Source organism: Daphnia pulicaria, chromosome 7 (genome assembly GCF_021234035.1).
Source record: "Daphnia pulicaria isolate SC F1-1A chromosome 7, SC_F0-13Bv2, whole genome shotgun sequence".
Taxonomy (NCBI): domain Eukaryota; kingdom Metazoa; phylum Arthropoda; class Branchiopoda; order Diplostraca; family Daphniidae; genus Daphnia; species Daphnia pulicaria.
The window spans coordinates 2649562-2676998 of NC_060919.1; the positions used below are offsets into that span (position 1 = coordinate 2649562).

A 27437-nucleotide genomic window follows, 5' to 3' on the forward strand; every position below is an offset into this window, starting at 1 on the left:
GAAATTGAGCTTCAAGGCGCAAACGCAGTTACTATAGTTGATCATCGTTCTTCTCGGAAGTTGGCTCTAGAAGAAGCTATAACATATTTTTGGCCTGACAAGCGCTACATATCCTTTGTTATCCAAAAACTTCACTAAAAACTTGAAAATAAAAAACTTTCTCAATTTTCCCCATTTTTTCTCCCTTAGGGACAGACAATGCCCTAACAAATTTTCCAATTTGATCAGCAGATATTTTAGTTTTGCTCCACCAGCCTTCAATAAAACGTTTCTTAAATAATCTTTTGTACATAATTAATTAAATCGAATAACACTCACCCTAAATTATTCCTTACATAATAACGTAATATTCATGGGCTTTCTTTCCACTCGTAGCTTTTTGAACTCGTCAACATCTTGATTGTATTTCTGAATTAAATGAACAATGGTACAATTAAACACTGCCACATAACATCTTCATTTCAACGTAATACTGAACATTCTGAATAATGAATCTAGTTCTTTTTCCCTCTTCTACAAATATTAATCAATATTATCCTGTTATATCTAAACAGTCTTGACTAAAGTCTTTATCACACTGAAACATAGTTTGGGATGATCTTGTTCGGCCTCTTCCCAATCCTTCGTCGCCATCACTTTGCTGGAGAAATTACGGAAGAATTCTACCGCATACTTCCTCAAATGAAAGGCTGGATGGTTTTCTTCGGTAAATAAAAGTAATTCCAGGCAATTTTTTGTCGACATTCTGTAAATCATCATCGTCTCACATTCTGCTTTTAATTGATCCAACAGATATTTATCGGTGGCTGCAAGTATTCTGACAGACATCTTCCCCATCGTTGATTCCGACAGACGGCCAGTGTAGATGAAGCGGAGGATTTCCTGGAACACGTCCGGCTCGACGTCTTCAACTTCGATTTGGTTCGTCAGATTTTCTTTTGTTGGGTGTTCGAACATCGCAGCGAAAAATTTACTTCTTGCGGCCAAAATGCTCTTGTGAGCTTTAAATTTTCGTCCACGGACGTTAAAGACGATGTCGGAAAACTTCATAGTTTCAAAGAGTCCTTCCAGTTGAGCAATCAGTTGATCGCTGTTGCTGAATGGTTTCTCGTGGATATCTGCAGCTGTAGACGACTTGCCTAAAAGTGCAGGATCTTTTGGAATTAAATATTCCATCTCACAGTCGAAGGTGATTTTTCCATCGACATAGCACTGAGACTCAACTAAATTTGTTTTTTCAATCTGAAAAATACAATGGGGTAAACAAGTATTCTCTGGTAAACGGAGTTGTTGCGGGAAAATCTTTTCGCGGTTTTGATTCAAAATGGCAATAGTCACTCGGACGGGATTAAATAATCTATATCTATTAGTTTCATACAGTTGGATCTTCATATTATTGGAACCCTCGTCCACCAATCGCACCAACCATTTTGTACTAGGGTCTTTTTCGTGAAAAAATGCAGATGAAGAATAATCTCCCCATTTTTCAAAGGATTTAAGGAACGCTAATTGGTGAATGGTCCACTCGAACTTTAATTGAATAACTTCGGTCTGCGTTTGGCACCGAAATTTTCTTGGTGCTGGCAGCATTTCGCTGATGAACAAGACCGATCAGCAAGAGTGAATAAAAACGACTGATCAGGAAGAGCAGCCAGCTACCAAAAACGAAATAGGAATCGTCGAACGACGTCAGTTCATCGTCGAACGACGAAAATGAATCGCCGCGCAACAAACATTTTCAGCGAGAAAAAAAAGAAGGTAATTGCAGTAATTAATATGGGATTGTGGTTTCTAGAAAAAGCTTAACGTGTTTCCCAAAACTTCTGATGTCACCTTGACCTTGTGAAAAATACAGGCCAAGCCTTTGAGAAATTGAACGTATAAGCGTTAAAAATTCTGTTCATCAAATGTCATTATCATTCTTTCTGGGATTTTATCTGTGGAAAAAGCTGGCGACTAATTTACATTGTATTAATGATTACCCTGTTTGATGTGATTGATAATTTAGCCTGATCGTTGCAGCCATTATTATTCATCGAATAATATCACCCCCATCATTTGATCCATTTTCCAACAGGAGTGAACCACCAAGAAAAATCTGCTTCCCTTTTTTGGGGATTAGGAAAAAGAAAATAATGTTATCCCTTCCCTTGGGTATGGGCTGGGAATGATATCGACAACGCCCCAATTTAAGTTGTTGACCGCAATTAATACTAATCTATATGGACATATTTTTAGCCTGACCTTTACAGCCATTATTATACATCGAATAATATCACCCCAACTTTATTCCAAGTTATTATCCTTACATAATAATGTGACGTTAAGATTCACTCACACGCATCTTTTCAAACTCGTCAACATCTTAATTGTATTTCTGAATGAAATGAATAATGGTACAATTGAACACGGCTACATTACATTTTACATCTTCATTTGAACGTAATGCTAAAATCAAATATTCTGAGTAATGAATCAAGTTTTTTCCTTCGTGAAACAGATAATCAACAGTCCAAACTTACAAGTGATTTTATTTGACAAGCTCCTTCACCAAACTCAAACATTGTACGGGATCATCTTGTTCGGCCTTTTCCCAATCGCCCGACGCCATCACTTCGCTGGAATAATTACGGAAGAATTCGACGGCGTACTTCTTCAAATGAAACGCTGGATGGTTTTCTTCGGTAAATAAAAGTAATTCCACACAATTTTCTGCCGACATTCGGTGAATCAACTGAATCTCACATTCCATTTTTAATTCGTCCAATAGATACTTATCCGCCATTCTAAGTATTTCAAAAGGCATCTCCTCCATTATTGATTCCGACAGTCGACCGGTGTAGATGAAGCGGAGGATTTCGTGAAACACGGCCGGCTCGACGTCGTCAACATCGATTTGGTTCGTTAAATTTTCTTTAGTTGGATGCTCAAACATCGCGGCGAAAAATGGACTTCTTGCGGCCAAAATGTTCTTGTGAGCTTGAAATTGACGTCCACGGACGTTAATAGTAATGTCGGAAAACTTCATGTTTTCGAAGAGTTCTTCCAGTTTGGCAACTACCAGACGATCACTGTTACCACAGGTTTTCTCATGGAAATCTGCCACAGTAGACAACTGGCCTGTTAGTTTTACAGGAGCTTTTTGAATCAAAGTTTGAATCTCACAGTCGATGGTCAGATTTCCGTTGACGAAGCAACCAGATTCCATTAATTTTTGTTTCTCGATCTGAAATACGCAATAAGGCAATTTTGTTCGTCGAGGCATATGACTTTGGCGCAGGAATAACTTTTCGCGTTTTCTGCTCAAAATCCCAATCGTCACTTGGACGGGATGAATTGAACTTGAAGACGAGTTAAAGTCAGACAGGTTGACATTCATACTAGGTCCCTCGCCAGACAATTGCAGATAGGCCTACCATTTATTACCAGGGTTTTTTTCGTGAAGAAAATCAGATGAAGTGTGATTTCCCCAGCTTTCAAACGTTTTTAGGAACTCAAATTCGTGAATGGTCCACACAAACTTTAATTGAACAATTTCGTTCTGCGTTTGGCACCGAACTGTGCTGCTTCCTTGTGAAGACAGAGCTTTGTTAATTGCTTGTTGGTCGCTCATTTTAACTAGGAAACAAATGAAATCTGACTGATCAGTAAGAGTGGACAAAAACGACTGAGCAGGCAGAGGCCAGCCACCAAAGACGAAATAGAAATCGTCGAACGACAATAGTTAAAAGTAGTTTTCTCGGAAATACTTAGAAAAAAGTACAAGTTGTGTTTTTGTGGGTTTTTTCCTAGAGAAAGCCGAAAGCTTTACGCGTTTCCCAGAACTACGGTTGTCACCTTGACCTTTTGAAATACAGGCCAATCGCCTTTTGAGAAAATTCAACGTGTATAAGTTACAAATTGTGTTCATCAAATGCAGTTAGTATCTCATTATCAATTCTTTCTGGGAATTTAAATTTGAAAAAAGCTGGCGACTGATTTGCATTCTGTATTAATTTTTACCCTGTCGATTATCCTGATCGTTACAGCCATTATTATTATCGAATAATATCACCCCCATGATTTGATCCATTTTCCAACAGGATTGAAACAGAAGAGTGTCGCGGATCCATCGTAGAACATGGATCTTGTGAAAAATACAGGCTTATTGTCTTTGAGAAAATCAACGTGTAAAATTTTAAGAAAACAAAATTTAATAGGAACTGGTTTTTAAAAAAATAATTCAATTGATTTAATTTTTTTCTCGCTAGCGATTGTTCGGGATATCTGCATGGCAATCTTCTTCTACACGCGAAAATAACTGTTGGTGGAAAATTGGATTCGCGAAGTTCGGCAGCCGACGCCATCGTCACAATCACGGCGGCGAAGGTAAATTTCCGCTGATTAATATTTAACGAGTAATTTCCTGACGTCTTTGTATCTCATCAATCCCATCAATTTTGTTTATTCTACAAATATTTAAAACGCTAGCCGAAGTCTAAAAAAATTTACGTTTTCCGTGTTGCTCTCCCGTTGATGTATAATCGACATCGGCCAAAGTCTCACTAGACGCAACTAGTATTATTCCGACCGGATGGCATTTATCACTAAGATAAAGATTACAAAAAAATTGGTTATCGAGAAATAGCAAAAAATGTTATTCCCCAATTGTGCGTTTAGTAGATCACCATTAATTCTTTGTGGGAAGTTGTATGCGGGAGAAGTTAAAATGTTGCTGTAAACTGACAAAGCTAAGCCCAAGGCACCGTAGTATCGTGCAAATAGGAATAGAGGGAAAATAGGAAACGTTAAATCTGTGCGTGCTGACGTTTGACACAAACTGAAGGTAGGCAGGCTTTAAGCTTCTCTTATGGGGGAAATAAGCTACGTTAAAAAACTAAACTAGTAACCCATTAGGAAAATGTTCTTTCAACAAAGCACCCAAATAACGATGTTGTTTAGTCTTTAAAAAAATCGAATGAAAGTAATTATTATTGGGATAATTCCGTGACCAAATGATTAAATTACGTCGAGGAAGAGACAATTTTAAATCGAAATTAGGCTTCCTTGCACTCGCAGCTTTTCAAATTCGTCAACATCTTTGTATTTCTGAAGGAAGAGAAATCACATGATACAATCAAACACGGCTAAGTTATTTTATGATTCAAACATTAAAATAATGAAAATTAATCATTTCAAGTAATGATTATTTTTGACAAATAATCAACTTTCCAAATTGATCTAAACAAGCGATTTGACAAGCTCCTTCAGGATAGTGAGACACAGCTCCGGATGACCTTGCTCGGCCTTTTCCCATTCGTCCGTCGCCATCACTTCGCCTGAAAATTGACGGAAGAATTCGACCGCGTACTTCCTCAAATAAAACGCCGGATGGTGTTCATGAGTGTTCAAAAGTAATTCCAGACAATTTTCTGCCGACATTCGATGAATTATTTGAGTCTCACATTCCGATTTTAACTGTTCCAACAGATATTTATCCGCAACCGCAAGTATTCCGGCAGGCATGTTCTCCATCGTCGACTCCGACACTTTCCCAGTGTAGATGTAGCGGAGGATTTCTTGAAACACGTCCGGCTCGACGTCTTCAATTTCGACTTGGTTCGTCAAATTTTCTTTTGTCGGGTGTTCAAACATCGCGGCAAAATATTGACTTCTCGTGGCCAAAATGCTCTTGTGGGCCTTAAATTGACGCCCACGGACGTTAATAGTAAAGTCGGAGAATTTCATGGTTTCATAGAGTTCTTCTAGATGAGCAATTAGTTGACCGCTGTTGTTGAATGGTTTCTTATGAAGATCTGCAACTGTAGACGACTTGCTTAAAAGTGCAAGATCTTTTAAAATGGAATACTCCATCTCAAAGTAGAATGTGAGTTTCCCATTGACGAAACACTCAGATTCCACCAACATTTGGTTGGCGATGTCAAAAACACCTAAAGGCGCATATGCATGCCGACTTAGAGTGTGTTGTTGCGGCAAAAATTTTTCGCGTTTTTTATCCAAAATACCAATGTTCACTCGGACGTAATCTAATTGTTTGTTGGGATAAGACATTTCCAGGTAGACCTTCAAATTGGATCCGTCGTTAATCAATCGCAGAAACCATTTTATACTGGGGTCTTTTTCGTGAAAAAATTGAGACGAAGAATAACCTCCTTTTCCTTTTTCAAACTGGGGAATGGGCCACTCGTACTTTAATTGAATAGCTATGGTCTGCGTTTGACACCGCAACATGCCCCTTGGTGGTGGCATAATTTCGTCAACGAAATCTGTTAGTATAATAAAACTGATCAGTAAGAGCGAACAAAAACGACTACGAGACCAGGAAGAGCAGCCAGTCAACCAAAGACGAAATAGCAATCGTCGAACGACGAGAGTTGATCGTCGAACGACGAAAATTAATCGTCGTAAAAGTTTTCGAAAAGAAAAGAATCATCATTCTACACCGCACAAACTATCGCAATTACAAGAACAACATTTCAGATCTAGAAAAAAATCTTTGCGTTGGGCGTTGGGCAGGCAACTAATTTATTCTATTAATTATGACTGTGTTTAATTTAGTCAAAAAATGTGTCATCAAATGATGTGTGACATTTTATTTTACAAATTGAATCCATTTCCCCAACAGGATTGAACCACCGAGTGCCTGGCGGATCCATCGAGTGGCGCTGCAGACGAATTCGGGTGGAGAAAAAGAATCGAACGGGATGAGACCAAATCGAACGGCGTCGGCGTCGTCTAGGGTTTCCCCGACTCAAGTGGAAAATGGGGGGCGGAGCCGACGCTGTGTGCCGTCATCGATCGCTGGGGCCCGCAAGGAGACCGAGGGAAGTGCTGCCTTGATATATCAAATAACCAACTCTCTCCCCCCCTCTCTCTCTCCATCCCTTTTCTGATCCAGCAGGGTGGAAAGAAAAAGAAAAATCCAAAAAGTGAGAGAGAGCGCCACCGTCGCCATTCTCGTCTGGTTCCTACCAGGATCGGCAGTTGTGTCTACCAGTTGGCCCACATTCACTCCTCACTACTAGATCAACTCGATTGTTGGCGCTCTTCGAAACTGCTCTCAATCAGTTTCGCACTATTCCGAATATTCATTCCGGAATATTTAGCCAACCGAAAAATTAAAAAAACTTGATAAACTCGTCGGTGTGTGTGTGATTTGGAAGTTCCGGATTTGGATTTTAGTGTTTATTCGTGCCGGAATTACGTTCTAGACCAACAGCCAGTTTTTATTTTAAATTCTTTTTGAAGAATTTCGGATTTTAAGTTTGCCGCCGTGTGTTGTGTGTTAGTGGTGTTTGTGTGTGGTTTTTAGACGCAGAATCGGGTGCGTCGTGTGCCGCCATGTTGTCGTGCCGACCGTGAAATCCAGCCAGCGTATCCGCATCTATTCCGTCTCCGGGGCTGTCATCAAAATTATTTATTCAAGAAAAAATTCGACCGAAATTAAACAACGAATTTCAAATTAAATTTTTTGAAGTTAAACGAAATGGCTCACGGACACGTTGGATGGCCGCTCTTTCGGTGATGCCGACGGACCAGCGGGATCGACGTCGATGGTAATAAATCCAATTTTGACGATTTTAATTGACCAAGTGAACTCGATCGAGATTGGATGAAACGAAATGTATTCGATGGAATTTCGGGGTTGTTATGCAAGATGTGTAGGGCTCTAGTTTTGATTGTGTCGACCAGCTGTGGACCCCTACGAGGTTAAACTGGTGGGCCAGTTGCTATGGCAACGTTTATTTTTCTTTTTTCTTTTCTTATATTCCTGTTTCGGGGACTATCAAAACTTTGCGTTTAATATCGCCCGGCTATAATCAATCAAAAGAATCTGATTCTCACTGCGTTAGAGTTTTTCAACTGCATACATGTTTGTAGACTATACATATATAGGCCGGCATTTTTCTTTCTACCAAATAAGCAACTCGGCAAAGGCCATGCACCGCGTTCCTCATCGATCCGCTTCTCCCCCCCCCCCCCCTCTCCCCTACGAGAGGGGTGGGGGTTCAAGTGGGTGGAGAGGGTGGGGGGAATACTTATATGTAGAACCAGCACACACCCTCTTCTTCCGTATTAAACTCTGCTGCCCGTCTATATTTTCTAACAAAAATTGTAATGTAACGTTCCATTTATTTTATATCGATCGATATAAAATATTTTTTAAAAATTTATCTTTGCAGCAGGGAAATCATATTTGAAGGAGTTGGAAAAAGATGACGACTGCTGCTTAAGCCAATCGAATGGTCTCGGCTGGCCGTCGCCCATTCGTTGCGTCATCATCACCGTCATTTGTTGAACGAGTTAAATCTGATCGCGACTGGACAAGGACGAACGACCGGATCTTGTTCATCGCCACGAGTAATATCAGCCGGAACGACACGGAGAAGGGAAGAGCCGCGCCATGCTCTGCTGCGGACGGAAAAAGGTTCTTGAATGACTTTTTAAATTTTTTATTTATTTTAACCCCCAAACCAAAAAGGGAAAAACTTGTTTTGTTTCCAGTAGGACAAAGTCTCAGTCCGTCTTATTTTGTTTTCGGTATATTATATAACTTTTCAATTATCATAGTAGCACAAGCTCCCCCTCCCTCCCCTACATATAATCAGCTGGGCAAGTGTAGAGCTATATATATATATTTTTCTAAGGGGATTACTATTATCCGTCCAGTTTTTCAAAGGATTCTGTGCTACCCAAAAAATTGAAATTGTTTTATTTTTCACCCACCTTGCGGGCCAGGTGTGTCGAGAGGCTAGACGATAACCAATTGCTATTGAATCTTTTTATAACCCCAAAAAATTATTATTTACTTTGATTTAAATAGACTTGGGACACGCAGGATGAACTCTATTTTTCCTTCTTCTTCTTCCGGAGCTATGTGGTGGTGGTGGTAGCAACGTCTCTCTCTCTCTCTCTCTCTCTCCGTATTGATCCCTTTTTTTCGTCCGCGGGAGGGGGAGGAGGTGGAGGAAGACGTCGACGACGTCGAGGCCACCCTCCCTCCGGTTCCACATCCCAGCCAAAAAGTTCTCTCCCCCTCTTTTTCGCTTCCGCCATCCACACACACACATATATATATATATATACTTTATGCACAAGTATTAGAGTAAATATCATAAGGCGACGGCGGTAGGCGGCCAGACAGGAACTGTATATCTAGAAGAAAAATGGCGTCCATGTTTTTTTTATATGCAATACCGTTGGATGATTATTGTTGACAACGGCTGGCCAGCCAATGTGTAATTCGATTTTGAATTTTTTAAAATTTTAAATTTCCCGCCGAAATTTGATTTTTTTCAAATGTTGATTTTGACGAGCGAAAAATAACGTTGGCAATTGTTTGGGAGAGGGGGGGGGGGAACATTTTCTAGCCGGCGTCAGCAGGAGCCGATCGATAAATGCGTGATGCGTCGAGCTTTTTTTTCTTATAATGAGCACTCTCCCGCCCAGCAGTAGCAGCAGACGACCGGTTGCGGAACCTTCTTCTTCTAGGGGGCCACCACTCTCTCTGATGGTTTTTACAGAGTTCCATCTCGCCAGATAATTTAACTGGGAGAGAGAACATGTATAGAGCGTTAGATTGATGCCGGGCGGGAGAGATTCAATTACACGGTTCTCTCTTTTTATTTCTCAATCAGGGCCTATTTTTCTATTTTTCTATTTTAAGATGATATTAACTGGAACTAGAACAATTGACGTAAGAGAAAATGAAGGTGAAGAGAGTCAATTTGAGTTTAGTCATTTATTTATTCCGATCCTGACCATGAAACGATTTCCATTTGAACTGGGGGATGAAATATTCACGGGGGGGAGTTGTTGTGTATCAAACTTGAATATTGCATGGCGCAATTCGCCACTACGATTCCATCAATATCCAAGGATGTCCTATTTTTAATCCATTTCCAGCTAAATATAAATGAATCTAAAGGCTGGTCGGTAGGATTTTTTTTAATTTTATTTTCTGTGGGTTTGTCTGTCTGTAATCAGCGTGATAATGGTCCTCCCGCGGGCTGCCTCTAATAATATCCAGGCCGTACTATAAACTCAACCATCAATATCCCACTATCGCCATCACGGGCGACACTTTATATAATACAGGAGCCAAATAAAAAAGAAAAGAAATCCTTCCCCCACTCACTTCCCATCCAGCAGCAGCAGCAGCAGCAGCTCCTAAGCCAAAAAGTTCCTACTATCAGCACAAAAAGGAGATATGTCTGCTCTTTTGTCTTTGTTTAGACAGAGATGACGTGTCCCCCGGAAAACCCCCTCCTTCCTACCACCATCACCCCGATCCTTTTTATTTGTATTTTCGACCAATGAAAACGATCCTACCGATCCTACCGATCCTATTTTTTTCCCCCTCCCACCCATGTCCAGCTGTAGAATCAAAAAGAGAAAACGATCCTTGATGGCCAGGGTCTCTCTCATTCGGACTTTGACTTATTTGATGGAACCGAAGCGCAGCAAAGCAATCCCATCACGAACATTCGGAGCTCTCACGCTCGGCCAGAGTTTTTCTTTTTTCGTTTCTCCGGCCCATCGGTGGGTGGTAGGGTGGGGTGGGATATAGGGCCTGGCCAGCAAGCGCTTTAGCCCGTCAGCCACCCCCCCCCCCCTCTCCTCCCGCCATTTTCTGATGTGTATCGATTAGGCATCACAGAGGATTGTTGTGTTGTATAGTCTCAGAAAAGTAAAAGAAAGACCAAAAAAGGGCGCGGTTCGGGACTTTTTTTTTTTTATGTTGTTGTTGTACCGCATCGCCTTTTTTCTTTATTTTCCTTCGGGGCTTATTTCACGAGACGGGCGGGAAAAAAAAAGGGAAATTCCAATACGGTAGAAAATAAAACATCAAGAAGAAAAAAACAAAAATGGACGGAATATCTAAAAGAAGAAGAAGAAGAAGGGATTATTGTCTCCATTCCAACTGGGAATGCAACATAACAAAAGGCGGAGGCGTGAATAGATGTGTGCTCTTCTTCTTGGCGGATGTATAACGCCACACGCTTTTTATTTTATTATTATTCCGGGCGGATATAATCAACCGTGACGACGACGACGACCCACGCGAATCATCAAAACACTCGACGTTGTCAATTTTTTATTTTTTTTATTCCAATTGTTTTTAGTATTTTTGTGTGGTGGTTGTGACGGAATGATGGATTGAATTGTGTGTTGGATGTGTATAGGATGGGCACAAGGAGCATCCGGTGGAGATGGCGGCCAGTCCACGTCGACAAGGAGCCAATTCGGCGGCGGCGGGGGCTTCCGAGACGGGCGTTTTACTGGGCGCCGCCGGAGCCTCAGGACATCCGTCATCTCATTACCAAACGACTGGAGGCGGCGGAGGCGGAGGTGGTGGTGGATCGGCTGCTATGCATCCGCTTTCATCCGTCGCCGCCGGCACTTTGGACCAGCACCGACTGGGCCCCCATTCATCGCCTGGACTTCGCTCCATGGTCGTCCAAAGTGACTTTCGCAAGGTTTCGATTTTTCATTTTTAATTGAATTAAAATTAATTGAATTAAAATTAACGTCAATTGAATTTAAATTGATATTGTGCACAGGTGAGCGGAATCTCGACCGAGATCTTCCGGCAGATCGAGACGGTGGAAAACGACCACAACGACGCCACGACGGCCGCCGCCCTGGAGGCGGTCGAAAGGCGTGGAGAAATGCTGGTCCGCGTTCTCGACCCACGCCAAATGGGCAGGACGGCCTCTGAAGCTGCCCGTTCCTTCCTCACCGTCCAAGTAAGAAAATCCCCAAAAGGGAAATTCCAACGTTCGTGATTTTGATGATTGCCGCGCGGCCTGGCTACTCTCACGCCCGCCCGTCTGTCCGTCTATAATCATATCAGAAATAAAAAAAAGAAAACGGGCCGGCGGAACGATCTGCATCTCTACGTGACCGTGTGGTGGCGGTGTAGTCGGTCCGCCCGGAGCATCGATTTAATAGACTCCGGCAAAGAAAAAGAAAAATGGAAGAAGAAGAAGAAGAAGAAAACGTTCAACGTTGCTGGTCACGCACGGGCACACGACGCAGACGTGGCCCGTCCTGACGAAACGCAGTCCAGGGAATATAGACTTGGATGTGAGTGGGCACGCGGGAGGAGCTCCAGGAGAACGTCAGTGGTGGTGGTGGCGGGGGGTTGCGCTTTTATTGATCCGCCTCTTTCTCTCCTGCTGGGCTGCTGGGCTGCTCCTCTTTCCAGCTGTGGTGTATATGGTCGTAAATGCCAACTCCATCATGAGGTGATGTGATCAAATGCCCAGTCAAAGAAGAAGAAGAAAAAAGAAAATTATTAATCCCCCTCCATCCTTTTTTATTTTCTTCCGGCGGATGAAAGGACCGAGAAAAGATTTCGCTGGAAGAAAATGTCGTGCGCGTGTTTTTCTTCTGATCCCGCCGTTTCATTTATAATTGAAAAGGAGGACCAATCAAAGATTCAGGGCCGGCACAGCGCACAACCCTCCTGGCCCTGGGGCAAATATTTTTTTATTTCCTCTGCCCAGTCAGCAGGTAGTACTACGTTATACTGGATGTAGTAGTACGGGAGCGATCGAAATGTCGTGAATATTTGAATCCCCCCCCCCCCACTGGTGACACCTGGGACGTGAAAATTTAGAACGGGACGCGGCCGTCGGATGTCCAAAAAGGATCGATTCCTTACATGACATGCCGGCCCGAATGAATAACGAAAATACCGTCATGTTAAGTTAGCCGGACATTTTTATTTAATTTTTCTTAAAAAAAGAAGAAATGCCAATTTCCGGCAAAAGAAAAAAAGCCGGCCTTGTGCAAATCTGTGATTCGCTGGAAATGGACGGCCAACTAGTTGCTATTCTGCAGATGTGTGCTGCCTGGTGGTACTGCGCCAGCAGCACCAACAGAGGATCAATAAGTCGGGTGCTGGAAATGATGTCGCCGTCTTTATATATGTAAGACGGGCCAGCTGAAGGCGGCGGTGGGGGAGATCCTGGGCTGCTGGGATCCCGGCGTGGAAATAAAAAAATAAAATTGGAAACTTTTTATTTTATTTTGGCTTTGAATCCCCTCGTGTGATTGTAATGGCCCGTCTCCTTTTCTTTTCCTTTTGCAGGATCCAAAGTATTCTGTACATTTCGTGGAAATCGTCAAGCGGCCCGGCCAGACGCTGGGCCTGTACATCCGCGAAGGCAACGGAATCGATCGATCCGACGGCGTCTTCATCTCCCGCATCGCCCTCGAGAGTTCCGTCTACAACTCCGGATGTCTCAGGGTACCAACTATATACCCCACCCCCCGCATCTCTCTTGATATTTGCCAGCCGGCCCAGCACACCATCCGTTATAGTGTAGATGCTGCTGGCCACTGTACACAGTTGTATCGTGATTAAGTGTGGGATCCCGTAACGGACATTTATCAACGTCATAGACTTAATTCTTTTTCTTTTCGGTGGTCCAGCACCAAAGTCTCTCCGGAGCCCAGTCAATTTTGTCCCCCTTTTTTTTAACTATTTTGTCCGGCACATGTTCAATAGCATAGTTGTCCGGTTGGTTCCATCTAACGTAGAATTAATCGGGCGAAATTGGAACGGACGGTTGTGTCACATTTTCAGGTGGGCGACGAAATCCTGGCCATCAATTTGGTGGACGTGACGCGGATGAGTTTGGACGACGTGGTCATCGTCATGTCGATCCCGCGCCGGTTGGTGCTCACCACTCGACAGAGGAGAGGTCCAGCAGGTGCCGTTTCGCCACCTCCGCCGCGTCCGGAGCACAAACCGACTCCCGTCGTCGTCCTCAAGCGCGGAGTCCAGCCGGAAGAGCCGCCGGACAACGACTCGACCAGCAATTCCAACAGCAACAACGGCGATCGCTTCCAGCAATATCCTTACGGCGGAGGAGGTGGAGGAGGAGGATTAGGGCCGTCCAGGTTTCTCACGACGGGCAAACCGTTGCCCGGCATGGCCGATTTGCCCATTCACGGAACTTTCCCGCGCGGCAACCGCGAACGAACCGAGCAACAACAACGGGATCTCTTCCGGGAACGGGAAGCCGGAAGGTTTGGTTCAATCAGACAGAGAAATCAATTCCGTCCAGGGCTGCGGGAATTCCAATTTGGTTTTTATTAATCCGGCAGGTATCCCGAGCGGGCCGGCGATGATTCCTTCAGCATCCGCCAACAACAGCAACAACAACAGGACGCCATGGATCATTATTACGGCAACTACCGGATGCAGGAGCAGCAACAACAGCAACAACAGCAGCAGCGATACCAACCTGGACGTCCAGGTGGCGGTGGGACCCTGGAACGGCCCGGCAAACATCCCAGCAGCCTGGGCGGTGGCGGCGGCGGTGGGGGTGGTGAAGGTATGACGCATCACATTGACTCATACCATCCCCCGCCTCCTCTGCCTCCAGTGACGGAACAGCCCAAGCCCGGAATGACCAACTCCTCGTCCACCCACCATTTCCACCAACACCCGTTCGACCGGTCGGCCGGTTTCGGTCCTAAAACTTTGGAATCTTTGGCAGAGCGGGTCCATCCTTTTTACGGGCTGTCGATCGGGCCGCCCGGAAGCGGGTCCGGCGGATCACTCGGCCAGCAGCAGCAGCAACACCAGCACCAGACGGCCACCCTGGGCCGATCTTCCACCCTGGGCAGGGCTCACAGGGGAGGATCGGTGGCTGGAGGATCGGGTCCAGGGTCCACCATGTCCCTGATGAGGGGAACAGCCGGAACCAACCGGCTGACCCGCAGCGGAAGCGATCAGAGGCTGCCCATGGTCGAGCAGAGCGGATCGGCGGATGTGTACGGATACGCCAGGGGCAAAATCGGATCCAATTACGGCACCACCGGACGGACTGGCCAGTCCCAACAGCAGCAGCCGGACGCGGCCACTCGACTGGGCCTGACGCACCGGCGGAGAACTTCCGTCGACTACGCCTCGGACACGGAAGCATCCATCCGGAGTTACAGCCACTCTGCCAGAAGAGGCTTCTCGGTGGAAGGATCGTCGGGCAGCTGGAAAGCTCCGCCGCCTCTGCTGGGCCTGGGAATCACGCCCACCACCCCGACGTCCGTCTCGTTCCATCCGACTCAGCCGGATTCCCGGTCGAATTCTCTACCCCGCGATCGCGGAGGCGGATCGTCGTCGGGATCGAGCCGCTTCCGGCGGGAAGTCCATTTCGAGCAGACGAGCCTGACGAGGCCGGGCCAGGCTTCTTCCAGCCTGCTGGACAACACGGACGACAGCGACGGGGCCGTCTCGGCCCCGGAGATGACCGTCTCGCAGAAGCAGAAGCAACTCCAGCGGCTGAGCCAGCAGCAGCAACATCTCCAGCAGCAGCAGTTGCTCTTCAGCCGGGGGATCCTGCCCGGCAGCGCGGCTCCGCTCTCGAAATTGCCCGGCGGCATGTTGCCGGGCAACTTTACGGCCGCCGAGTACAAGGCCTGGATGCAGCGGGCTCCCTCAACCAGCGCCATCTACGAGCGGCTGCGCCAAAGTCGAGACGCCATCGAAGCCCATCGAGTGGCCAAATTGACCTTCAGCGCCGAAAATCTGGTCGAAAAAGCCAAACAGGTTCAGGATCCCTTTTTATATTGTTGTTGTTGTTGTTAATTGGATTTTTTAAATTGATTGCGCCGGAAGCAGGAGATACCGTACTATGCCTATCGATCCCACTTTACGGCGACGCCTAACGCCGGCGGATCGCTGCTGCTGGACGAGAGCGACAACCCGTCGTCACTTGGGGGCGGTGGTGGTGGTGGTGGTGGCGGCCAGGGGATTGGAGGAGGAGGAGGAGGGAGCAAAAGTCTGATGGTGGCCAGGTCCGGCTCGAGTGGCGCCGTGGCGGAATTGCAGCCGGAAACGCCCCGAGGCGGCATTCCTCAACCGACGCCCGCCAACCCCAACGCCGCCAGGTCTACCGATCCTCGATTCAAATTATTGGAAATCAATCCAGCCGGTATTTTTTAATTATTAAATATTTAAAACAAAATTGTTATTGATTTAAAATTAAATTGAATTTTTCAGATTTCATCAAATACCGGAGCGAAAGGCCCAACGGGACCACGCCCACTCCGCATCAAATGGCCAATCCCAACAGCTCTAGTGGAATGACGACGCCTTCAACCAGCGCCGGGGGACAACCGGGACCCGCCCCAGGCGGCGGAATCGAAGAAGGTGTCAGCGGACTCTTATGGGTACACTAATCATTTGTAATTCTGCCCAGACCAAATGTTTTAATTGAAAATTCATTTGCAGATTCATTTGCTGGCCGGAAGAGGATTGAGATCGACGTCGTCACGTCTGGAACCCGTCCGCGACTTGTACTGCGTCCTGGAGTGCGACCGGGCCCACAAGGCCCGGACGGTGATCCGTTCCGGCGACATCAATTTCGACTGGGACGAAACGTTCGACCTGGACTTGGTGGTGAACCGGGAGCTGGACTTTTTGATTTACTCGTGGGATCCGCAGCTGAGGCACCGGCTCTGCTTCAAGGGATCGCTCCACCTGGTGCCGCTGGTCAGGGAGTCGACCATCCACCAGGTGGCACTCAAAGTCGAGCCCAGGGGCACCCTCTACCTCAAGCTGCGCTACACCGAGCCCAGGACGGCCTTCCGGCGCTCGCCGGCCGGCCGCAAAACACCTCCGCCGCTCTTTGGCGTCGACCTGGAGACGGTGGTGACCCGGGAGGGTGGCAACAACGTCTCGGCCGTCTCCGCCCAGCTGATGACGGGCGGCAACGGCGGAGTGCCGATCCTGGTCCAGAAGTGCGTCGAGGAAGTGGAGCGGCGCGGGATGGACATTGTCGGCCTCTACCGGCTCTGCGGTTCGGCAACCAAGAAGCGCATCCTCCGCGAAGCCTTTGAGCGCAATCCCCGGCTGGTGGACCTTTCGCCGGACAGCGTGCCGGACATAAACGTCATCACAGGTCCGGTTGAAGAAAATTTAAATTGAACTTTAATCATTGCAATTCATTCTGATCATTGTGATGGAGTGCAGGGTTGCTGAAAGAGTATTTGAGGGAGTTGCCGGAACCGCTTTTGACGAAATGCCTTTACCAGATGCTGGTGGATGCGTTGGCCGTTTGCCTGCCGGACGACCCCGAGGGCAATGCCAAACTCATGTTCTCCATTCTCGAGTGCCTGCCCAAAGGCAACCGGGTATACACCAATTTCATTCAATTTAATTTTAATTCAATTGATTTTTAATTTTTAAAAATATTTGTTTGCAGACGACGCTGTTTTTGTTGATGGACCATTTGTGTCTAGTGACGGCCCAGTCGGACCGCAATAAAATGACGCCGCAGAATTTGGCCATCTGCTTCGGTCCGGTGCTGATGCTGCACTCTGACGACGGATCGACGCTCTCGTCATCGTCGTCTTCATCCGGCGGATTGGATTTCCAGAAGCCGATCGGCGTGCTGAAGTACCTGCTGCAAATCTGGCCGATGAAGTCAGGTACTGGTATTCGGTTACTCCCTTAAATCAAAAAACAAGTTGCTTGTGCGATTGCCGGCGGAAGAGAAGCCTTGCTACGTAAACCCCCTTCCGTATAGACAGCTCGGGCAGTGGAAGCAGCGGCGACAGCCAGCTCGACGCTCCGACGCATCCAGCAACAGCAGCTGCAGCTGCAGCAGCCAACAGCCTCGGCAGCAGCTCAACGGCAGCCCTCGCCGCAGCCGCCGCAGCCGCCAATTCCGCCGCCGCCCATCAACACCAACATCAACTCCATCACCATCACGGCAATCCCATCCACTTCCTCCACAGCCTCCACCAGCAGCAGCAACAACACTACGGCCCAACTGCTGGCGGCCTCGCTGGCTCATCAGCCAGGGCCGTCCTCGGCAGTCGGCCACCGGGCTGCTGACCGACGGCTGGACCTCCCGCCTTTGCCGCCCAGGCCGGCCCCCAAGGTCCTCCAGCCCAGAGGTTCCACCATGGCTGGAGGTGGTGGAGGTAGCAACAACAACAACAACAACAGCGTCAAATCGGGTCTGCGGGGCCCACCGTCGGCGGATGCCATCCTTCGAGGCGAGGCGGACGGATCTCCGGCCCCTCTGTCGACCGACTCGGCGGCCGGTGCTGGATCTGAAACGCCGTCGCTGACGTCGCCGACATCCACCACGTCCACCACGACGTCGCTCAACAGTCCGGTTCACCAGCAACGGGCCGATTCCAGCCGCGGCCGGATGCCCTGCAAAGATTTCGACAGCGAAGACGACGAACTGGACATGAGCATGCACCATCCGGCACCCACAGCATCCGCCGGAAGAATGCTCAGCCACAAAGATGATCCATCAGCTGCCGGCCTAGTGACGGCCGATGACACCGACCAAGGCGAATCCGATCTAGAGAGTCCGAATTAACGAAATTAATTTAATCCAGCGCGGAATTTGAAAACCAAAAAAAAGACCCAGCGAGTTATTTCAATTCGTAATAAATCTATTAAAAAATGGCGTTGAATAATTTGAAAACAAGTGTGTAAAAGGCAAAGAAGAAGACAAAGAAAACGGACCAATCCATCTTCTACTACTTCTGCCCTTCTCCCTCTTCCCTCCTCTTTTTCCTCCTACACATTTAAATAGACGCACTTAATATATTATTATTAGATCTTTTTTTTTGAATTTTAATTTGAACGCATATCAGCGATCGGGGCTGGTCTCTTCTCACACAATAATTCAATGTTTTAATTTTCCCGCTTTATTTGGGCGTTTGAAAAAAATTCAAACGAATCAAACATCTCACACAGTAATAATTTTGAGAAAGAATTTAATTTTCTTCGTTAAATTTTAGATGAAAAACCAAAAAAAATTGCCCCAAGGTGGATCTGAATAATTAGTTGTGTTATTTATTTGTGGTTTATTATTATATATCAATTCATTGGCCGTCGATGTTTGATCAGCACGAAGCTTTTCTTGGACCGTCCCCCTATAACCCAACTCTCTCCTACCACTTTTCTATTCTGGTCGTTGTTTTTTTTTCTTTCTTCTTCCATTTTTTAAAAAATCGAATCTCAAATCAATCAGATTTAATTTTAAACCAAAAAATGGGTCGTTTTTTTTTCATTAAATAACATTCATATCGAATTGGCTTTTTAAAAAATAATGGGAGCCGTTTTAAATTGAGAATTATATATAACAATTGGCTTGTCTCTCTCTCTCTCGCTACGATTTTGATTTAAGTTTTTAATTTTTAATTTTTCGCTGTCGTCGTTTTTTATTCGGGCATTATGCAACCACACACTGCCAAGTTCGTTCCTTTTTGTATTTAAAAACGCTGTGCGGAAAAGTAAAGCAAATAATGTTATTTGAAGAAATTGTTTTGTTTTTTCTCGCTAATCGTCTCACAAACCAAAAGGAACTGAACTTTGATTTCATCTTGTCTAACCTTCCATCGATTCTTAATTTAATTGAATATCAATCTCTCCCCTCCCCCCCCATTTTTATTTGGTTGATTTTGAAACAAAAATCCCGCTGAAAACTGTGTGCCATCTTTCTCCTATCGTATTCTTTGTGTTCTCACTTTTGTACCAAATGCCGAGAGAACTCGATTGATTTTCTCGTGTGAATAATTTGTCGATTGACGGATCTCGATTGGTCTTATTATTATTCGGTTATCCTTTTTATTTTTTTTATTTTATTTGTTAAAAACAAACATTTGGAACGATGTTTTGTAAATCTGGTTTACAAACTAATTCAAACACACGTTGGAAATTTGTTATTGATTTTTTTTTTCCTTTTTTTATTTAAATTTCTAATTGAAAAGAAAAAAAAACCCAAAAAATTTAAGATGATCGATTCTCTTGTACACGCATCCGCACTTTATGTGTTTATTGAATTGTCTGGGTTTCCTCGAAATAGTGACATTTTCAAAACTCTATTTCCACGTTTTCGCCCATTTCATTTTCGTGAACATGTTTTGACATGGAAAAAGATCGTGTGAGTTTCTACTAACTGGTTGGTTGGATAATAAAAACAAAATACACAACACTCACACCGTTCGAAATAATAAATATGAAATCAGGATGATGATGAAATAAAAAATAAATAATAAACAACGGAAAATTAAATTTGCCGAGTTGATCTGGCAACGCTGCACCACAGAAATTTTAATGGCGGCTCTCGGCTTGGGCATTTTTGTCCCATTCTAAAAACACACACACACACAAGTCCCATTATCCCAAAAAATATTTTCCCCTGCCAACACGTTTCGATTCGGAAGCAGTTTCTTTCATTAGTGAATAATGAGCATCTGCTGTTTTCAGTCATCGGGGAAACTGAGGAAGAAAGAAATAATTGAAAAAGAATTTGGACAGCAGTAGCAGAGTCCATCATCTCTCTCGTACGGCGCATAATCCGTAGCCCCGTAGGTCCGCCACACGAATAAATAAAAGAAAAAAAATCATTTTTCAGCTGGTGGGGGAGAGCCTCTCAGTAGACGAGACGGTCGCCATAGCTACGGCAGCCGAATTTTCGTTGTCAACAACAGCAGCAGGTAAATATCAAATCGAATCTATTTTTTCCCACCTTGTGGTTTTCTTTGCAATCGCCCTTTTTCACTTGCCAGACGGCATGGCAAGCGATGATCGACAATCCAATGTGAGCCCGGGAATTTACGTTAGAGATAATGGCAGTCGTAAGCAATCAACTCGTGAACGCCCATTCGTTAACCCTTCATTCAGACAAACCCATGAGACTTTCAATTTGCCCTACGTGTGTCATAGTCGAATTAGTTTGCAGGGGCTGAGCGCAGACTGGCAACGCAAATATGTTTTTCTCCCATGGTGAAAACTCTCCAGGATACCTTTTTACGTGGGGATTACATTACATGTGCAGTTGCCGGGATTGGAGAGAGTTGGAATCAAGTCGAGCAATCAGGCTGTGGAGTTTTCCAGAAGCAGCCAACGGCAGGGGCTACACCACTCCACAAGTTCAATGGGCAATCAGGCAAATTATTTGTTTCAAATCGTCTGTGAAAAATGTCAGTCCCCTGCGGTTTGTCAAAGTGTATTAATCGTTTAACATTATCCTTTCAGAAAAGAAGCCGTTAGCCCTTGACGTAGCAATTTTTAGCCACATATCAAGGGCCTGAATAGAAACATAATAAGACTAGTTTTTACGAAAGAAAAAAAAATCCTGGAGGCGATCGTGTGCCGGCAACTGTAATCATGTCTATAGGGGCGGAAACACCTGGCCCACAGCTTCCTCCCCAATCCAGCCCCTCCCCCCCATTTCCTCTCGTCTATGCCTTGATTCTCCATCCTACCTTGTGCAAACACGCAAGGTAAAAGCCTTAGCCTTTACAACCTACATCGGGAACAAAGAGGAGAGCCCTCCTCCTGACCCCCTCCCACCCCACCCTTATCACCGCATAATATTGAAAGAATAGGGAAACAGACGGGAGGGGGGTTGTGTGGGCTTTTTGCGTTGCCATGGATACCGGCCAAACGTCAACACAACAAAAAAAGAGCTTGGGGACAGCGAGGGCACAGACACAAACAACTTCACCTGGCCGTTTTTTTTCTACTTCCCTCCCCCTCTTCTCACGTCCGCCGAGTTCTCAGGTGAACTGAGCTTAACAATAATCCCGCTCACAATTGGCGCCAAACAGTCGACACGTTCGAATGGGCCTCTTGAACACTTTATTGGCTCTGGCGATCACAAACTTAACACACACGTCCGTGTCTTGTCTCATTTCCATTTGTAGGAATTTATTTTACTCTTGTGCCCAGTGGACAACAACAACAACAGCAGCAACAAACCCACCAGACAAGTGGAAGTCGTTGTGTCGTGAGTGTTGGTGTCAAGTTGAGCTCCTGGACATACGTACACAATGGCAGCGACGCCCGTCAGCTTCATGTCGACAGATTCCCGGCCAGCCGGCTCCTCTTCACTCAGCCAGGTAATACGAAATTTATTGAATTGTAATAGGAGATAAAAACTGCTGGGTCGGTTCCCCCTTTTTTCTTTCTTTTAGTTTTGTGTCGAGTGTAGAGCACGTGCGCCTGGGTAGCCACTCTGTTTCCAATTTCTAGATACAATATAAACACACACACACACAAGACAGACATCTATAAGAAACAACAAACAAACGAGATAAAGGTTGATGTTGTGTGACACTCTGGCGGACGGGGGGGGTACAACAAGTGGGGTAAATCCAACTGGATAAAAAAACCTTTTATTGTCACTCGATCGTGCACCTCTCTGCATCTTTTTTTCTTCTTTCTTTGTTCTGCTAGAAAGGGGCTCCCAAGTTTGTTATCTATTTGGAGAGACTTAAAGCCGTGTGGGCCTCGATTCAGGTGCGCTTTACCTCGAATCCGGTTGCTCCTGTGAGGAGCCAGGGCTCCTAACGTGGAAATCAACAAAAAGAGGATATATGTCGTCTCTGTGTGTGTGTGGATCGCTAAGAGATGCACTCTCTGGTCTATATGCCATTGTCAATGCACACACACGGATGATGTGCTCCGAGAGGAGGCCAAAAATCCGTGTAATCCAGCGGACGGGTGGGTAGCAAAAAGTAGGAGAGAGAAAAAGGGGAAAATTCAGGAGTTTTCGATACTCTCAGATTGGCCTGCCACACAAGCGTCAAAGGGTCTCGTCGTCTCCCTCCTTGTCGCTTTTCTTTTTTCCTCATGGCCCTCTCTCCTAGAGATCCTCCCCCTCCTCTCTCTTGTTGCATGGGGTCCTCCTCCCCACTCACCTCCCGACCACCCTAAACGGCTCCTGATGCAAGATCGGGAGTGTGTAGTAATAGTCGAGTCGTCAGTGCCGCCGCTCGTGTCTTTTCTCCTCTCTCCTCCTGGATTCTTCCGGCTCCTTTTTTAAATTTTGATTATTTTGACTTGCGGAAAATCATTCAGGTATTATACATACAAGTTACTTTTTATTATTTTATTTTATCAAAATTAGAATTTCCAACAACATTTTATCATCAAAGGCCGTAGGGTTACATCACCTGGTCGGTTGTTTTTATTTTTCCGATGTGTCCTCCCCTCCTGTCGCTCTCCACCGGTCCCCCCCTCTCTGACAGACATTTTGTGACTAATTATATTACATCCATCGGGGGGACCACCGGTTCTCTAGCCGTGTGTCTATTGCGCAGCTGGGCTTTGAACGGTTTAATGAATTTAACAAACAAAAAAAGTAACTTTTTTATTTTCTGCCCATCTGCCTGTATAATGTTTCATTTCGAACAAAAAAAGAGAAGAGATAAGATAACTTTGCAACTACTAAAAAAGAATATCATCAAATATTTACTCTGGCCCGTCACTTTTTTTCTCTCCCCTTTTATTTCTGGGTGCCGGATGGCAACCCGTTGCTTAATATCGTTTTGAGTTATATCGACAGAGTAGGAAAAAAAGGAAGGAAGCAAAGTCGAGAATAGGAAAGATGGGCAAAAGTGCGTTCAATTTGGTTTCATTTTGTCGATGTTAAGAAGAAGAAGACCCTCTCCATTTTCTTTTTCTTATTCAAAAGAAAAGGGATAAAGGCTTCCGCATGATAAAATCATTGCCGACGCCGGAATCACTCGCAGGTTAAAAGAAGAAGAAGAAATCGGATAATTTTCCCCTTTCACGTCGATACGGAAGAAATATTTTTTTTTAGATTTAGGACAAATCGGCGTGTCAATTTGGACGCAGGAGGACGTTGTGAGTGTCGTAAGAAAAGTGAATCAAAAGAAAGAAAGTGGGGGGGGGGGACACTTGGCTGCTAAGAACCTGTTGCAAGTTGAGTTGTCATGGAAACCTCCTCCGTGCCATATTCTCAAATCTGACATTTCATTCGTTTCCGGGCGGCGTTCTGATTTAATGAAAAAAAAAAATTGTAAGAATTGTGTATGTGTCTAGCATCTTCTTTTTCTTCTTCTTCCGGGCCGTTGTACATTGAACGGGAAGGTTAAATGTGGGAAGAGTCTTTCTCTTATTATGGGCTCACTCTATGTCTGTTCAATGTTCAATCCATGCCAACAAGTAAAAGATTTCTATTCGGCAGCGCGTCCCGCAAGAGTTTTCCCTCGACGGCGTAAAGGATCCAGCGGTGGCGGCACAAGTAGAGTGTACAGTAGAGACCCCTCCGTCTGTTGTGCGTAAAGCGGATTGAGTTGCATCTAGAGGGGCGAAGAGAGAAAGAGACGCGGCCCCGTCTACTCTTGGGATTTGAGTTTTCTACCTATCCATCCATCTTTCTACCAGGAACGCAAAGATTTTGCCTGCGACGTCTACCCACACTGTCTCTCTTATTCCGCATTGAAAATCTTGAAAGAAAAAAATAAAATCTCCTCCCCCCCCCCCCCCTCCGGAGGTGGAAGAGGCGGATAAATAAATTTATTTGTACAGGAAAGAAAAAGAAAGAATAAAAGGGGGATAGAGAGAGAGAGAGTATAGTGCAAGAAAAGATGTAATACTTATTGATCAAGAGATTGGAAGCTCCTTCCGGGCGGAACGAATGTTGTTGGTTCTTCTTCTTCTTCTTGTGCTGGAAGAGGAAAAAAAAGGGGCGATTTTTATTTTTTTCTTTCTTCTTTCTATCGGTGACACGACTACACTCGACTCCCGTGTCGTAAATATTGCACGGGTTATCGGATATATTTATATGACTACACTCTCTCTCTCCCTGGACTGCAACTCGCCCAGGAACATCATTTTGCTCTCTCGATTTTTTGTTTCCCGTCTCCCAGCGTACTTGAATTAACTGGGAAATCCTTTTTTGTGGGGGTCTTTGATTATTTATTTCAGCAACAACAGCAGCAGCAACAACACGGGAGTATAGTGGCCGCCGTCGTCGAAGTGGTTAGCAGCGGAGAAGTGGCCGCCCAAGTGGAAGCTTGCGATCTCACCTTGTCTTCGGCCAGCAACAGCGCCGACAATTTGGTAAAATTTTGAATTTCCCGCCAATTTTTTGGAAATTTAAATTTCGCGCCTTTTTTTTTTGTCTTTTTCAAGGGAGTGCAGCACGGTAATTCGGATGCGGATGCGGCTGCTGTCGCTGCACTAGAAGCGGAAGAAGCGGCCGAAGCCAAAGACGCTAGCGAAGAAGACAACAACACGGACCATTCATCGCCCATCACGGTGACGGTCACGTCCGGCAGCACCCAATACATCGCCATGGCGGGTAAACAACTAAACATTTTAAATTTCTAAACATTTTCTTCAGTTAGTAGATTTTCTGTTTTTGTCTTAAAAATAGTTGGAATTAGTTGTTTTTGGTATTTGTCAATTTGAGCGGGAACGGCCGAAATTCAAATTTTTGTTGGCGGGTACAAAAAATGTTTTTATTTAGCCGACGGTGCGGTAACTGACCGATCCGTCTACACTTCTCTCACTCCCGTACACGCACCTGCGTCCGTCGTCGGTAAGCACAAAATCCCCAAACAAAAATGAACAAGAAAAAAAAAACAATCGCCAAATTTAAAAAATTTGAATCAAACGCTTCATTATTTGTTCGTCGTCATCGTGGGTAAATGGCCGCTTCATTTTTTCTGTTTTGTCTTGATTTGATTTCAAAATATTTGTTTGCGGATATTTATTTTTGATTTTTCTCTTCACTTCCGGCCGGATATCCCCCAAATTTATTGTCATCCGTTTCTCTCTCTCTCTCGCCTGGAAAATTGGGTTTCTCGCGTTGGCAGAAAATGGGAGAGAAGCTCCTGGAATGGACTGTGTCGTTGATAGCAGCCTGGGATATGTATAAATATATATATCCGTTTTGCAGAGTTGACTTTGTTACTAACTCGACTCGACGCCCGTTAATTAGTAACGACGGCGGAACACAGCAGACACACACACACTCGTATCCCAGGGCCCGCCGTTCTCTATTACGTCGACGAATTGATCCAGGGGCGTCCCGTGGCCAATTAACGACTCGTCTATTTCGTTGCTTACCAACCGGCTTTTTTTTTTCCTTATTTTTTCTTTTGTTAACGAGGCCGGTGGATTGTTGTCGTTCAAATTGGTGCCGCTCTGCGTGGCGTCGATCCTTCCGTTACAAGCCGGAAGAAAAATAAAAGCCACACAGAGTTTTCCCCCTCTTATTTTTTCTTCTCCGTGTCGCTTTGATTGTGTATTATCACACAGTTTGCCCGACTCTTGTAATGACGCCAGGGGGTCCCTGATTCCCATGAAAGAGTGAGAGAGAGTCTGGCAGCATCTAACCAGTTTCCCTCTAATTCTTTTCAAATAAATTTGCGGCGGGGGTTTCCAGTTGTTTCGGTTTTTCTATTTGTTAGCTTTTTTTAGCTTTTGTGTAATCATTTCCCTTTTTGTGTCGTTTGGTTGTTGTTATCCTGTTGCCATCGCTCATCTCTTCTTCTTCTTCTCCCGACCCAGAAAAAGCTTTGCCAGCGTTTCTCTAGTGTCGTCATGGTAAGGTCATTTGACGGGAAATGAAATTTCCATCCCTTGGCTGGGAAACGTTTGAGCTATTCCTTGTCGTGTGTTTGTGTGTCTTGTCTCTTTGCTTCTTGTTTTTATTTCTAATGTCAAAAATGATGAAAGGAGAGAAAATGATTTTATTTATTTTTAATTTTTTGAAATTTTGATATTCTTTTTCAGTGAGCGGGAACGAGACGCTGGGCGGTGATTCGTCGGTTCACTCCACGTACGTCCAATACGTTGACGGGTCTCCCGATTCGGCTTTGTACGCGGCAACTAACGGGCAAATGTGATTTCCGATTACTAACACGAACCCCAACAACCCTCTCCCGTCCCACCTTAATTTTAGTCCGTCCTCGACCCATCCTCGAGCCGCTTTATTTTTTAATTTGATTGAAATTCCGGACAAAAAAGAGATTAACTGAATTATTTTCTTTGTGGGGTTTTCCAGGACTTATCCGGCCTACACGGTGGTGGAATCGGGCGCCATGTACTCGCCCGGCAACAACCAATACTACACGAGTGGCACTGGCAACAACAGCATCACTTACTCACAAGTATTCAAGTTGAATAAAATTCATCAATAATCATTCGAGAGTCTAATTTTATTCAACAATGGCAGGTGACTCCGGGACAATTGACGCAGACGAGTGGGGGGACATTTCTGATCCAGCAAGGTGTCGACGCCGACGGCCACACGCTCATCACCACTACCACCAGAGGGTCTCCTCAAACGGTAATGACAATTTTACAAATTTATTTGGGATTCAAATAATCTGAAAGACAAATTATTTTTATTAACTGGATTAACTCGACTTGACACATTTCTGGCGGATGGATGGATGGATGGATGCAGGAAGGAAACGGGTCCTCGTCCGCTTACCTGGTGACGGGCTCCCAATCTGGTCACAGCCCCTCGTCGGCCGCTGTCGGTGGAGGTGTCGATTCCGATTCCCATTACAGTTTGGCCCACGCCACCCGAGTCTCGCCCGCCACCGTAAGAGTTCGCCCGTCCTTTTCATTTTCCCCACCTCGTGTCAACTTGAGAATTTAAATCACCTTTTAATTTTTGTCC

The 27437-nt window shown here is 45.2% G+C and overlaps 5 protein-coding genes and 1 long non-coding RNA gene across 10 annotated transcripts in view; 2 read left to right on the plus strand and 4 right to left on the minus strand.

Annotated features, from left to right (window-relative positions):
* The window catches only part of LOC124349621 (LIM homeobox transcription factor 1-alpha-like), a 947038-nt gene that overhangs the window by 750810 nt on the left and 168791 nt on the right, over positions 1–27437 (minus strand). The window lies entirely within an intron of this gene.
* LOC124349366 (rho GTPase-activating protein 100F-like) overlaps positions 1–27437 on the plus strand; it is a 49768-nt gene that overhangs the window by 16635 nt on the left and 5696 nt on the right. For 4 of the 5 annotated variants that reach the window (XM_046799889.1, XM_046799890.1, XM_046799891.1 and 1 more), the window contains 21 exons: positions 5470–5598; positions 6626–7556; positions 8184–8428; positions 11187–11480; positions 11565–11750; positions 13100–13258; positions 13598–14043; positions 14122–15565; positions 15638–15950; positions 16019–16188; positions 16250–16919; positions 16991–17151; positions 17223–17448; positions 17547–17767; positions 24725–24862; positions 24935–25103; positions 25272–25343; positions 26543–26651; positions 26814–26919; positions 26985–27098; positions 27219–27359. In XM_046799889.1, the coding sequence (XP_046655845.1) occupies positions 8405–8428; positions 11187–11480; positions 11565–11750; positions 13100–13258; positions 13598–14043; positions 14122–15565; positions 15638–15950; positions 16019–16188; positions 16250–16919; positions 16991–17151; positions 17223–17448; positions 17547–17767; positions 24725–24862; positions 24935–25103; positions 25272–25343; positions 26543–26651; positions 26814–26919; positions 26985–27098; positions 27219–27359 (5163 nt within the window). In that variant the 5' untranslated portion in view covers positions 5470–5598; positions 6626–7556; positions 8184–8404. Of the gene's footprint in view, positions 1–5202; positions 5394–5469; positions 5599–6625; positions 7557–8183; positions 8429–11186; positions 11481–11564; positions 11751–13099; positions 13259–13597; positions 14044–14121; positions 15566–15637; positions 15951–16018; positions 16189–16249; positions 16920–16990; positions 17152–17222; positions 17449–17546; positions 17768–24724; positions 24863–24934; positions 25104–25271; positions 25344–26542; positions 26652–26813; positions 26920–26984; positions 27099–27218; positions 27360–27437 lie in introns of those variants that run through there. The other variant, XM_046799893.1, reaches the window with a different exon arrangement.
* Positions 547–1590, minus strand: LOC124348490 (speckle-type POZ protein B-like). The gene has a single exon (XM_046798712.1). The coding sequence runs from the start codon at positions 1588–1590 to the stop codon at positions 547–549; it is 1044 nt and encodes a 347-aa protein (XP_046654668.1).
* Positions 2531–3379, minus strand: LOC124348491 (speckle-type POZ protein B-like). The gene has a single exon (XM_046798713.1). The coding sequence runs from the start codon at positions 3377–3379 to the stop codon at positions 2531–2533; it is 849 nt and encodes a 282-aa protein (XP_046654669.1).
* LOC124348493 (speckle-type POZ protein-like) lies at positions 5221–6249 on the minus strand. The gene has a single exon (XM_046798716.1). It carries the CDS (start codon positions 6247–6249, stop codon positions 5221–5223), a length of 1029 nt encoding a protein of 342 aa, XP_046654672.1.
* Positions 25477–25992, plus strand: LOC124350508. The gene is made up of 2 exons (XR_006921041.1): positions 25477–25676; positions 25746–25992. It is a non-coding gene; the product is annotated as an uncharacterized LOC124350508 (long non-coding RNA).

Bases quoted from the DNA above. Each gene is read 5' to 3' on its own strand.
- LOC124348493 (XM_046798716.1), bottom strand. From the start codon at position 6,249: ATGCCACCACCAAGGGGCATGTTGCGGTGTCAAACGCAGACCATAGCT.
- LOC124348490 (XM_046798712.1), bottom strand. From the start codon at position 1,590: ATGCTGCCAGCACCAAGAAAATTTCGGTGCCAAACGCAGACCGAAGTT.
- LOC124348491 (XM_046798713.1), bottom strand. From the start codon at position 3,379: ATGAATGTCAACCTGTCTGACTTTAACTCGTCTTCAAGTTCAATTCAT.